The 13,891-nt window shown below is 49.6% G+C and overlaps 1 protein-coding gene across 1 annotated transcript in view; it reads right to left on the bottom strand.

Moving 5' to 3' along the window:
* The window catches only part of Sdr42e2 (short chain dehydrogenase/reductase family 42E, member 2), a 19,402-nt gene extending 7,367 nt beyond the window's left edge, over positions 1–12,035 (bottom strand). The window contains exons 1-8 of the mRNA XM_031388142.1: positions 11,238–12,035; positions 9,809–9,904; positions 8,581–8,638; positions 7,841–7,959; positions 7,217–7,292; positions 4,350–4,432; positions 2,507–2,644; positions 1,452–1,517 (exon numbers count right to left, since the gene is read on the bottom strand). Coding sequence (XP_031244002.1) covers positions 1,452–1,517; positions 2,507–2,644; positions 4,350–4,432; positions 7,217–7,292; positions 7,841–7,959; positions 8,581–8,638; positions 9,809–9,904; positions 11,238–12,035 — 1,434 coding nt within the window. The remainder of the gene's footprint in view (positions 1–1,451; positions 1,518–2,506; positions 2,645–4,349; positions 4,433–7,216; positions 7,293–7,840; positions 7,960–8,580; positions 8,639–9,808; positions 9,905–11,237) is intronic.
* Between the last annotated feature and the right edge of the window lie 1,856 nt (positions 12,036–13,891).

Genomic DNA, 13,891 nt, shown 5'->3' with positions numbered 1-13,891 from the left:
AGCACACAGTAATGCAATCCCAGCCCGGTGTGCGTGTGCGCGCATGCGCCTAAGGAGCGGCACCAGAGGTTGTCCTCTGACCCTCGCAGGCACGTGTACTTACATACATGTACACTTGTATACACAGGTGCAGACACATACTACAGAAAAAGGAAAGGAGTGAAGTCTCTGCCTGATACAAGTCACAACATGGATCAACCTTGAAAACTAAGGGGGAAGAAGCCAAGACAAAAGGCCACTCATCTCATGAAACAGCCAACACAGGCAGAGCAATAGAAAGAAAGACTCACATTGCCTGTGGTGGGTTGGACTTGAGGCTAAATCGATACAGGGCCATGTTGCCAACAGGTTCAGGCCTGCTTTGCTTCTCTGAAGATGAAGACAGACTTTAAACTTAATTACGGTAATGGTTGTGTAACTCAGACTATGATTTTAAAAAGAAAACTATATTGAATTGTATCCTTTCTGTAGGTGAATCGCATAGCTTGTAAGTTACATCTGAATAAAAGTACTTTTTTAACTTAAAGAAAAATTACAAAAAGAGACCTCTAACTGTACGAGTGTTTGTTTTTACATTTATTATTTCTATTTTATGTTCATTGGTGTTTTAACTGCTTGTGTATCTGGGTGAGGGTGTTGGATCGCTTGGGTCAGGAGGTACAGAGAGTTGTGTGCAGCCATGTGGGTGCTGGAAAAGGAACCCATCTCTCCAGCCCCCATGTAGGGGTGTTTTGCTTGTATGTATGACTGGTGTTTGTGGAGGCGAGAAGGGAGCACTGGATCCTTTGGAACTGGTGTTACAGATAGTTGCTAGCTGCCATGTGGTGATGGGCCTTAAACCCAGGTCCCTGGAAGAGCAGCCATCACTCATAACCACTGAGCCATCTCTCCAGCCCCTGAAAATTCTCTTTAAATAGAGCAAACCAGAGCTGCCGTTGGTATACCACAGACACGACAACCACAGGACGACCCCTCTACCTCTAGCCTGGGTTTCTGCACTCACTTTCCAGATGGGCCTGGTTCAAAAGAGACTGTGGGCTGCTGAGAGAGGTCAGGCATCTCAGAGACCAAACTCCTCCCTCTAAGATCTGGTGACCACATATACCTGCCTAGGGATTTCAAGCAAACCCCCCTCCTTTTCAGTGGAGGACCACTTGTTTTAGCAAGGGCCCTGGGTTCCATTGCAAAAAGAAACAACAGAAGACTCACATGGCCAGGATCAGTGTAAGTCAGGAGGCAAGTTTAGAAAGGTCTGTGACAAATGCAGGAACACACGGTACCACGAAGGGGCAGTCACAGCCCAGCTTAGGCTGGGCCCATGCCTAATAGGGCGGGCTTTCTAAGGTAAATTCTTGGTTTTGGTAGAAGGAAAGGATGCAAGGATAGAGGGTGATATTGAGAGTCTCGCTCTAGGCTGGGGGTGGGGTGGGGGTGGCCAGGAGAACACCTACCAGAGGGGCCATCCACTCAAAGAGGTTGACGCTCTCTCCATCATTGATGTAGTATGCCTGCCCGCTCTGAGGGTGACAGGAGGGAAGAGGTACAGTCAGTCAGGTGTCTGCCCACCACCCGATCCCCTCTTCTATGGCTCCCGGAAGCTCTTTCAGCCCTCTTGTCCTCCTAAGCAGTTCTGGGAAGAGTCCTGGGCAACAACTTAGTAAAGCAGGATGTGGTCTAACAAAGCTAAAGACAGGTAACTCTCTATGGAGGGCTGTAACTGGCTTAGCAGAAATGATGGTATTCTAAAGAGACATTGATGTTGTGGACCAGGTGTCTGCCAATTTGACTGACTAGCCAAAGAATGGATGCTCCTGCCCCCTGCCCCAAAAGGGAATTTCTTTAGGGATCTCATGTTGGGAAAATGGAAGGGCCTCAACCAGAGGTGAGTTTATCTCCTTTTATTCAATTGTAACAAAACCTCATACCACCTAAGAGGTGAGGACCAAGCCCACTTAGTGACCTTGAGCAGGACTGTGGAAATGTGTATATTCCAGGGACTCTAAACTTTAGTCTCACGTCAGGACCCCAAGACAGACTGGAGTGGATCACTGGGTCCTTTTAACTCTTCTTTTTCAAGACAGGATTTCTCTGTGTAGTCCTGTCCTGGAACTCGTTGTAGATCAGGCTGGCTTTAAATAGATTCACGTGCCTCTGCCTCCCGAGTGCTGGGCTAATTTGAGTCTTAATTGGCTTGTGAAGGATTGACTTTGGCTTCTTGGGGTACGGATTGCGGCCCGAGTTTGGTAACAGGGCAACCACACTGACAAGCTGCGTGACTCTGATGGACTCACTCAACCTCACTGTACTTCAGTTTCTTCAGCAAGATGAATATCGTGAAGACGGCAAGAGACATGCTTCCATCGGAAGCTGTGATGTCACAGGGTCATAGTGAAGAGCTAATTGTGCTCTCTGATGATTCTACCCAACCCAGTGACCCTGAGCCTTCGGTAGGCATGTTCCTGCTTGCTGCAACCTGTGGGGGCAAGGGATGTCACAAGACACTCACAGCCACGTAGCCTTTAGCCATGGTGAGGCCCTCAGCCGCCAGCATGTGTGCCTGCACAAGATTCTGCACGTGGACCCAGTTCATGCGCGTCCTGCGGTCCCCAAACCGGAACATGAACAGTCTCTTCTTGATGTGGCTCTGGCGTGGGGAGAGGAGACAGCGCAGGTTCACCTGCGTGGCTTTACGCTCTATATACTTGCACCCATGCTAGACTCCTAACTCCTATGTCCCAAGTCCTCTGGACATCTCTGCTTGCTTGTCTCACAGATGACCTTGGGCTGCCTTTGAGCTTTGTTTTTTTTTTTTTAAAGACTTTCTTATCTGCTCTTAACTGCTGAGCCATCTCTCCAGCCACACTTTTGAGCTTCTTAACTTTTCTCATGACTTACATTCAAACCAGCTGTAAACGCAAGCTGCCTAGACCATCCAGAATGCAACTACTTTTCTCCCTCACTGCCACCCTTATCTCGCCTTGGGAACTACAGCAGCTTCTGAATGGATTCTGTATGAAGAACAGTTGTCCATTCACTCTGCACCGACACTATCTGGCCCTGATCTGAAGAATGCGGAGGCACACAGCCTTCGAGGATAAACACTGAAGGTCGCACAGTGCCTGAAGCCCTTCCAGACCGGGCCCGGCTCCTCCACAACCCCTTCTATGGACCTCTCTCCTGCTCGGGCTACCGTGACCCCAGGGCTGTCTGTGTTCCTGGACAATCCTAGGGCTTTCCAGAAGTTGCCCCGTCTGGAGGCTCTTCTTCAAAAGTCTGCTTGACCGCTTGTCTCCTTCCTCTGGAGGGGGGTTTAAAACCTTGCTCTCTCCAAGGGGCTTCTCCAGCTTCCCCGGAAGTCCAACCCCCTCCACCCATCCACCTTTTCTTTTCTCCCTTTGGGTTTGGCACCTTCCAACGCTCTCTATAATCCAGCACGTGTGTTTATTTTAATCTATCTCCTAGTGTGAGAGCAGAAGCCACTGGAGGGCAGGAGTGTTCTGTTCTGTTTGCGGCTCTGCCCCTGAACCAGATCAGAACTGGGCACACAATAGTAGTTCAGGAAGTGTTTAAGTGGGGAAAAGCCCCTGTAGTTGACCTGGTATCCTTTAAGAACTCAGCAGGGGAATATTTGAAGTAGCAGGCCTGAACAGCACTCCCCAGATGCCCTTTCGTAGCTCTCATGGCTTTGTACTCTCCAGCCACAGGGACTCCTCGCTGGTTACATTAACCTTCCTCACATTTAGGTCAGTGCTCAAGCTTCTCCTCTACTTGGTATTCCCTTCCTCTACTAACCTCAGCTCCTTGGAGGAGGGGGGAGAAGGAGAGGGGACTCCCCTTTTCTCCTTCCAAACATCACAGGCATCCCTTCCTCCAGGAAGTCCTCCTGGATCTCTCCTGTCAGGCTCATTTTCTCTAGTGTTTCTCTATTCGGGCCATCACTATGCTGAAGTTCTGACTGTGCTGTCTGTCTCCTTGACCAGGCTGTGAGGACGTGAAGCCTAGAGCCCCCTTGCAGCCATATTCTCAGTATCTGGATTTTTCTAGAGTTTTCTGGCATGAAGAACCTTCACTGGTAGACTGAGATGGACTACCCAGTCCTCAGGGCACCCACATGAGAGTTCTTCTGAGGTCTCCCCAACTTGAAATGAGGCCTGAATAGCACACTGAAAGCTTTGTGCCCAGTAGGGCTGAGGGACTATGGACTGGTGGGCATCAGGGCGACCTCCCAGCATAGTCTCTGGCTGGGGACATGGCCTCTAGACAGATGCAGTGACAAGTCCAATCAACATGCACACCACATCAACCTGACTCCTTCTGCCTCTGGTCACAGGAAGGCTAGTAGGACCTACCGCCACCCGGGGCAGGTGTCTCTGTTCTTCGGGGCCATAGATCCCTGGGGGACGGAGCACACAGGTGCGGAGGGTGCCTCCTCCTGGGACAGAAGAGAAGGTAGTCAGGAGCCCACAGCCAATGAGGATGGGAGTCCAAAGCCATCTACATCTCTTGCTTCTGTATAGAAGGCCCAGTATAAATATCTTGTGCTGATAGCAGCCCTTGGGGACTCTCCCCAACGCCCGCAGAGGTCCTTACAGGTGATGTTCTTAGGATGTTTTCACTTGGAAGTATCTCTGGGCATCATCGGTATTAGGACCAAAAACCCTGAGGGCACTGGCCATCAGCTCCCACCAGAGCTATTCATGATCTGTCCTTTCTAAACCAGGTGGCTGTTTTTGTTTTTGTTTTTTTTTTTCCCTACAAATCTGTTTTCCAGACACTTCCATTGTATGTTCCTTTTCCCCACGAATAAGCCAGGGTCAAGCCTTCCATCTTTACCAAACACCTTTCCCTTTACAATGAAGCCCAGTGTCATGGATGATAGATTGGTCCCCAAAAGACATGTTTGCATTCTAGAACCTGCCAATGTGGCTGTGTTTGGAAAAGGGTCTCTAAGGTTGTAGTTAAGGATATTGGTGAGTTGAGATCATTGTAGATTTTCAGCTGGGCTTAATCCAACTATGGGAGTCTTGAGAGAGACCAACAGAGGAAAAGGAGGCCATATGAAGGTATTCAGGTTTCATCTGAAGCTGGAGGAGACAAAGAGGGGCCTCTGCTTCAGAGCCTTCAAAGGAAGGTCGACCCTCTATGCTAGCTAACACCAAGACTCCAGGCTCTGGCTTTCAGACGGCAAGAGAATGTTCTAAGCCACTGTGGGAGTTGCAGGACACTAACTCAAGCAGGTGGAAAAGGATACAACACACTGACAGAGCACTGTGACCTACTTACTAGGATTCTGGCAGCCAGTCAAGTGAGGGCCATCTCAGGACTAGCCTGGATTACAGACCACAGTAGTCACCTCTGGTGACCATAGCTGTCTTCCTGGAAGGCAGGTGTCAGCTGAGCTTCTCTGTGGCCTATAGCTAAGTTTAAATTCTGGGTCCCTGGGGGCATGGTGTAGGGAGGTCAGGTTGCAGCCATTGATGGCCAGAGGGACACTGGGTAGCTACGTCACAGAAGGGCAGGCCTCGGGTATCCATGACTCTTCTGAGCATTGAAAGCTGGGGATGTGCATATAAATAATTCCCAGCCAGAAGATTAGGTGTCTGGCCTGGCAGTAGGTGAAAAGGGCTGTGCCCTGGCAGAGAAAGGATCCTGGGGAAACACTGTACAGGCACACGAGGGTCAGAGGTCAAACACTGATGGACTAGGTAGCAAAAGCAGGAATATTGTAGGGAAAAGAGCCCACATGCAGAGACCTGGTTTGCTGTGCTGCTAGCACAGTGGGTCAGGTGTGGTTCCGGTGCTAAGATGTTCCTGGGCATAAAAGTCCAACCGTACCATCCCGTGCTGTGTGACTTTGAGTGAAGCCAGCTAACCAGTCTCTGCTTCTTTATATATAAACTGGAGGCTATAATTTCAAGCCTGTCTCTCTCTCTCTTTTTTTTTTTAAGGTTTATTTATTTATTTTATGTATATGAGTATACTGTCACTGTCTTCAGACACACCAGAAGAGGGCGTCAGATCACATTGCAGATGGGTGTGAGCCACCAGGTTTTTTGTTTGTTTGTCTTGTTTTTGTTTTGTTTTGTTTTGTTTTGTTGAGAACAGGGTTTCTCTATATAGTTCTGGCTGTCCTGGAACTCACTCTGTAGACCAGGCTGGCCTCGAACTCAGAAATCCGCCTGCCTCTGCCTCTCAAGTGCTGGGATCGAAGGCATGTGTCACCACCACCCGGCTTCTTTTTGTTTTTTGTTTGTTTGTTTTTTTCGAGACTGGGTTTCTCTGTGTAGCCTTGGCTGTCCTGGAACTCGCTCTGTAGACCAGGCTGGCCTTGAACTAAGAAATCTGCCTGCCTCTGCCTCCCAAGTGCTGGGATTAAAGGCGTGTGCCACCACTGCCCGGCCTTCTTTTTGTTTTTTGAGGCAGGGTTTTGCTATAGAGCCCAGGATGGCCTTGAGCTCACTCGGTAGCTATGGCAAGCCTTGAACTTGTGATCTTCCTGCCTCAACTTCCTGAGTAGCTGGGGTGACAGGACTTTGCCGCTAGGCCAAGATATAGGTAAGACCATGTTGGCTGGTTTCTTTTAGCTTCTGAAGTTAGGAAAGACAGTAACAATGATTTATGACGAGCAAATTGTCTGGATAGATTTGGCTCCTATGCAGAAGACCAGGGATGCCTAAACTCCATCTCCTCCTCAGGAATGATGTGGCGTCTAATCTTTTGCATATGAAATTAGTATGCAAAATAGGGCCTGCCGTGAAGAATGCACACACTCATGGACTGTTCCTGTTCTATCATTGCTTTGTAGCCAGAGAAGGGAATAGATGGAGACAGGCAAGGCAGATTTTTTTTTTTTGGAAGGTTATTGAAGGTTAAGTGCAAGAGCCTATCACTTGGATGGCCCCTTCCAAAGAGCTATAGCTCCTTGAATAATTATAATGCTAAAGAAGACTGCTAAAACTAAATCCGCTCCCATAAGACAGCAAAGCGAGCAAGTGTCAGGCTGTCAAAGTCTTTTCTCACCAGACTGCAAGCATGGGATCTTACAGTCCAGGCTGTGTCCTCGTTGAAGAGGCTCATGTAGGTGCTCAGAACACATTGCAGGACAAAGGCCCAGACCATGGAGAGATGTCAGTTAGAAAGATATAGGGCCTCAGACACACAGAGAGGCAGCAGTGAGGAGGCATGCTTTTTATAAGCATGTCCCCATGGTACTTACCTAGGAGTGGTGTCCCATTGGCCATGAGAGTCAACTGGTCAGCAATGGCTTTGGTTCGAGAGTAGTGGTCCATATGCTGCCAGGGGACAAGGAGAACACAGCCACCACATGGGCTCAGTGATATTGTTGGCAATGCTGACCCAGATGGGCATGGCCTACCCTATGGCTACACAGTCCTGCCTCGGGGAGGCACCTGCCAGTCTGCAGTGTCTGGCCTGTGACACTGATACTGGGTATAGGTTGGATGAGCAAGTCATATGTCATTCTTTGGTAGTCTTGTGGCATTTTTTTGCACACAATCTCATTTGTTGCTCTCTACAAACCACCCTCATCGTGTTCTCAGCCTTAGATGAAGAAACAGAGGTTCCAAGTTCATGATATGCCCTGTCACGGAGGTGAAAGGTGCCAGGCTGGGTGGGGCTCAAGGCCAGGTCTATCTGGTTTTGAAGCTTTCACGGACAAGACAAACTAAGATGGGAGAAAGCTTAGACCACTCAGTCTGGGAGTCCAGCCTGCTGGGATGCACCGGCAGTGAAAAGATAGGCCTAGCTCTACCCATGTCTGTCCTTTGGGCAGTCACTTCCAGGCCTGCCACCCTGCCCCCTCCCTCCCAGAAGTTGGTACCTTGTCCAGGGGGAAATATGGGATGGAGTCCTCATTGCCCTGTTCTATGGGCTTCCCACCAAACATCACATTGACTGTGCTGGTGTACACGAGCCTTGGAACCCGCCGACGGACACAGACTGTGGGAGACACACACACACACCACAGCCAGATTGTGAGCAGGGAGCTTGCTAAGGAGATGCTCGAAAAGGCCTCTGTGGGCAAATCCACCCATTTCTATCCAGTCTTCATCTCCCACCCCATACCATCAGGGATCTCCCAGAATCCAGAGCTGCCTGGGAGGAAAAAGCCTTTTCTTTCAACTTGGGATGTGGGGGTCAGGGCTTCTTATTCCTCCTTGTGGTGTGGCTTTGTTCCCCAGGGCCACCCTATAAAGGCCAGGTAAGAAGAAGAGGTTCTCTTGGTGGGACAATAAAACTGTTCTAAAACTGGAAAAAGTACAGGTCAAGGTAGGGCCTATCCAGAGGGCCCAACAGGGATCTTCTATCTGATGGATGCCTCAGCGGCTTTCCTCAATTTCTTCCTCAACCCTGAGCCCTTAGACATGGTGGTGTTCACACAGGTCTACACACAAGAAAGATAATCTACCTCCCACTGGCCTCAGTTGGTACAAGCTAGGTAGGGTAGGGGGTCCTGCCTCCATGGCCCCATCCCCAACCCCCACCTCGGATCCAGGCCAGTGGCAGGAGACAGAAGAGGAAGGGTCACACAGCACACCACACTGCACTCTGAGGGCCTACCATTAATCACTAGTTTGGTGCCTCCGACATTTATAGACTCAATCTCCTGTTTTTGTAGCTAAAAGACAAGAGGGAGGTAGGAAGTCACATGCTGCCTTCTGCCGTGCGGCTGAGGCCACAGGCTGGGCTCAGGGGCAGTGGGATTCTCACTGAGGGATACTTGGTATAGGGTGCAGGGGCTGGCACAGAATTGGGCACAGATAAGTGACTGCAAACTTGTTGGATCATTTTCTGCCTCCTCAAGTCTCCCCTTATTTGAGATAAATGTGGTGGAATGGCCATTCCAGGAGAAGGGAACAGGAGCGTAAACAAAGAAAGGGTCTGCAATGGTGAGTCCTTGTGTGCCAGGCGCCCAGCAAACAATACAGTCAAGACCTCATTTAACACAACTGGGAAGATGATGTGTTGCTTTTGTTTTTGTTTTTTGTTTTTTTGTTTTGTTTTGTTTTTTGTTTTTTCGAAACAGGGTTTCTCTGTGTAGCCCTGGCTGTCCTGGAACCTACTCCATAGACCAGGCTGGCCTTGAACTCAGAAATCTGCCTGCCTCTGCCTCCCAAGTGCTGGGATTAAAGGCATGTGCCACCACTGCCCGGAGGGTATCAACACTATTGAGTCTTCTCATTCTTTTGAATGACTGTGTACAATTTCATGATATGCCTGCTACATCTTACATTAATATCTAAAGGGCCACGGAGATATTTCTGGTATCTTGTTATTAAAAACAACGCTATGAATATATAGATAAGAATAATTTGGGCCAGGCAGTGGTGGTGCACGCCTTTAATCCTAGCACTTGGGAGGCAGAGGCAGGCGAATTTCTGAGTTCGAGGCCAGCCTGTTCTACAGAGTGAGTTCCAGGACAGCCAGGGCTATACAGAGAAACCCTGTCTCGAAAAACTGAAAAACAAACAAACAAACAAACAAGAATAATTTGAGTCAAGTGGAGGATGTTTTGGTAGATGCTGCTCCAGTGTTCTCTAGCGTTTGTGACATAAGTCATAGAGGTGCCCCCCTTTCCCAGATGAGGAAGAAACAGCTTGGAGAGGTTAAGCGGCCCTTGGTCACACAGGTGGAAAATACCAGAACTGGTATTTGATGTCATGTATGCCCAATCCTTCTCTAGAGGAGATGAAGAGCATGAAGCAATACTCAGGCATCAGAGTGTGGTGGGTGGACAGGACCTAGATACCACTTGGGCCAGCTTTGGGTGTGTATGTATGGGTCTCACCTTCTCAGCCCCAGACATGCCATAGGAGGCCACGTGAAAGACACAGTCCACCCCCTGGAAGGCTTGGTACAGGGCTTCTTCATCTCGGACATCAGCCTAAAACAGAAGTAAGAGACTCAGATCCAAGGCAGTGACCCAGCCTGGGCTAAGCATCTGGTAGGCCAGGACTTACTAACTCCATAGGCCGCGGCCCCATCCATTCTGCTTAGGCCCAGGGCTGGCTTGGCTGTTTCATATGCACTGTCTTACTGACTCCCTCTGAACCCCTTGGAAAATGCATGTGATTACTGACTCTGTGGATAGCAACCAAAGCTCAGGAAGGTGCAGCTACAGCTGGGAAGCGTAAGAGATGGAGCTAAGGATGGTAATGTGGTTAAGAGGGTGACGACCGTGCTTTCCAAGGAAGCCCAAAGAGCTGACTCCTGGAGTTCACACAAAGCTAGATGGGATGGCTTGCATCTGTGCTCCCAGCATGCTTATGGTGAGATGGGAGGTAGAGGGGAGGGGAGGTAGAGACAAGATAATTACCTGGAAACTTTTAGGCTAGCCAGACTGGAGTGTGCAGCAGGACAGCAGAAAGGAGAGGCCGGCCCCACTCATTGTGGTGGAGGGAGAAAACTGACTATGGAAAGATGCCCTCTGGCAAATGTATGACTGCACTCTCACACACATCACATGAACACATACATATATCACACACATTGGAGACATGCTCACACTTATCACTCACATATATATATATATCACACATGAAGATATCACATACACACATACACACATGCATGCACACACACATACTACACCTATTATACAATGCATGCCACATACACACATACCAGTCATAAGCATGTATATCACATACATACACACATATCCCCCACACATGCATATACACATTACACATATGAACATTACACACACATATCATAAACACATCATACACACATGAACATTACACATATCACAAATATATCATACATGCATGAACATTACACACATATCATAAACACATCACACACATGAACATTACATATATATCATAAACACATGCATATATACATCACACACATGAATATTACATACACATATCACAAACACATGCATATATACATCACATACACATGAACATTACACATATATATCCCTCACACATGCACATACATATCACACACACGGACATTATACACACATATCATACACACATGTACATACACATCACACACATACCCCTCATATACTCACATCACAACCCCCTTACATCCACACACAACGATAATAAAATCTAAAAATAGAAGAGAATTGGAGGTAAATTTGGCTCCAGAGTCTGGATCTCAAACTCCACTGCTGGTTCACATCTATGCCTCTAAGCCCTGCCACCAGCACCATCACCTCCAGCAGCTCCCACCCATCACAATCCCCATCTCTGTACCTGGATAAACTCAGTTCCTGAGGGTAGTGGCCACTGGGGTCTGCGGAGGTCAAGCAGGATGACAGAAGTGCCTCTCTTGGCCAGGCAGGAACCCAAGCTGAAGCCCAGGTAACCTCCTCCTCCAGTCACCAGAACCTTCTGTTTGGGAGCCTGTGTGTGTTTGGCCTGAGTCTTCTGCTGTAGCACTGGTACTGGGGTTCCCAGTGATTCACTGGGGTCAGAGCCAGTCCCAGAGCCTCGTCTGGTTCCCAGCCCAGGTAATGGTGCAGCTCCAGGACCAGTTACTGACTCACTTACTGGCTGAGGTACTGGGCCAGCTCCTGGCTGAGGTACTGGGCCAGCTCCTGGCTGAGGTACTGGGCCAGCTCCTGGCTGAGGTACTGGGCCAGCTCCTGGTTGAGGTACTGACTCAGATCCTGGCCTCAGTCCAGGCCTAGCTCCTGGTCCAGGTAATGATCCTGCTCCTAGCCCAGGTCCCAGAGTAGCATTAGGCCCTGAAGTAGTACCAGGTCGCAGCCCAGTCACAGAAACAGCACTAGGCTGTGGCCCAGACCCTGGGACGGCCGTAGGCCCAGGCCCAGGCCCAGGTCCAGGCCCAGGCCCAGGTCCTGAAATAGCCCCAGGCCCCAGGCCAGAGTCCAGAACCACTCCAGGCCCTGGCCTAAGGCCTGACCCTGACTTTGAAGCAGACCCCAGGCCGGAGGCCCCTCTGCAGACCTGGCATACAGGGCACCCCTTCTCGCCCTGGCCTGCAGTTTGACAGGTTTCTAATGGGGAGCCAGCAGGGTTGGTCTTCATTCTCTATGAAGCCATGCAGCCTAGGGGCTGTCCACCTGTGAAGAAAAACAGAGAATGTTCTAGGCTCATCCCAAGGCGCATGTTACCAGGTTCACAGGACTGAGGGGAACTTCAGGAAAACTTGGGCCTCATAGGTCTCTCAGGGCTCAGACTCTTTCAGAGCCCTAAGAACCTCCATGTGGCTGCTGGCTCCTTAGGAAGTCAGAGAAGGCAGCCTGTCCTTTGACTTCATAGCTGGGGGATCTGAGGGTCAAAGTTATGCTCCGTGACTCAGATGTCCCCCACAGGCCCCATGTAGCAGCAGAGGGAGGCAGGGTCAGTCACACCTCTGGGGCCTCACATACTGGGTGTGGTGCTCTGAACTTAGCATCAGGAGGGCAAGGATGGGGAGGAAAGAAGGAGGAAAAGGGAAAGGGGGAGAAAGGAGAGGCAAGGAGGGAGAGAAGAGGAGAGGAAAGATGGAGAGGAGGAAGAAAATGAAGGAAAGGAGAGGCAGAGAAGAAATGGGGGAAAGAGGAGGGAGAAAAGGAAGAGGAGGAGGGAGAAGAGAGGAGCAGGAGGAAGAGGAGAGGAGGAGGGAGAAGAGGAAAAAGAGGGAGAAGAGGAAGAGGAGGGAGGACCACGTGGAACTTAAAGGGCTAAGCCCCTGGCAACTTGTGACTCCCAAATCAGCAGCCACTCCCAATACCAGGTGCCCAGGAGCAGCTGGCTGACACCATGTGACCTAAGCCCCCTGCAGCCTTCTGGATCAGGTGGGTAGGCTCCAGGGACTGGCACCAAGAATCCTATCCTCCTCGTTCTGCCATCCTTATCCTATCCTTTTCTACCTGAGCATCAGGATGGACCAGGGGCCAGGTCACTAGTATTATAAAAGCAACGACTGCATGGTAGGTCTTCTGTGTACCAAGCTATGCCTTACATGGTGCATAAGGGCTGCATAAAAGAGCAGGTATTTGGGGCTGGCGAGATGGCTCAGTGGGTAAGAGCACTGACTGCTCTTCCAAAGGTCCTGAGTTCGGATCCTAGCAAGTACATGGTGGCTCACAACCACCCGTAATGAGGTCTGAAGGCCTCTTCTGGTGTGTCTGAATTCAGCTACAGTGAATTACGCTGGAGCAAGCGGGCCAGCAGAGGTCCTGGGTTCAATTCCCAGCAGCCACACACAAGATAGCTCACAGACATCTGTACAGCTACAGTGTACTCATACACATAAAATAAATAATTTTTTTTTTTTTTTTTAAAAAAAGAGCAGGTATTTGTTGAGTGGCCGAATGACCAATGAGCTGTTGCTTGTGGTGGTCACAGGACAGGGGCCATGGTAGTTATAAGAACTATGCCCGTGTCCCTTCTGTCATTATCCTGTTCGTTTGGGGACAGGAATGTCCCACAGGTGATAGGAGGGGCATCCCAAACTAGAGTTATTACTGAGGGTGCCTAATACCCCAGCCCACCCTTTAATTAGGAGACAGGACATAGTTTCAGGGTGAAGCCTCCTCTCCCAAGGTCCAGATGACTCTTTAGGAAGGGTGTACGAATGCTTCTAGTGGCAAAGGCTGGATGTGCCCTTGGGCAAAGCACTTACAATTTCACCGTGTCTCAGTATCCACAGCTGTGAAATGGACTCAAATCATTGTGACTCCTCCATCATTCTTATACAATGGTCCCAAGAGAGCACATACCAAAGCCTTTGCAAATCACATCAATGTAGGCTGCATGAAGGGTTTGTGGGATGGTATGTCTCAAGTCTTGAACAGTGCCTGGCTAAGTACTGGGGGAATAAACAGGGGCCTGTTCCTTAGGGGAGCATTATGGCTAAGCCAGGACTAAACCTCGATATGGCAGTGCAAAATTCTCCT

The sequence above is a fragment of the Mastomys coucha genome, unplaced genomic scaffold (genome assembly GCF_008632895.1).
Source record: "Mastomys coucha isolate ucsf_1 unplaced genomic scaffold, UCSF_Mcou_1 pScaffold21, whole genome shotgun sequence".
NCBI lineage: Eukaryota > Metazoa > Chordata > Mammalia > Rodentia > Muridae > Mastomys > Mastomys coucha.
The sequence above is the reverse complement of the archived record's forward strand: the minus strand, read 5'-3'. Positions and strand labels throughout refer to the sequence as shown.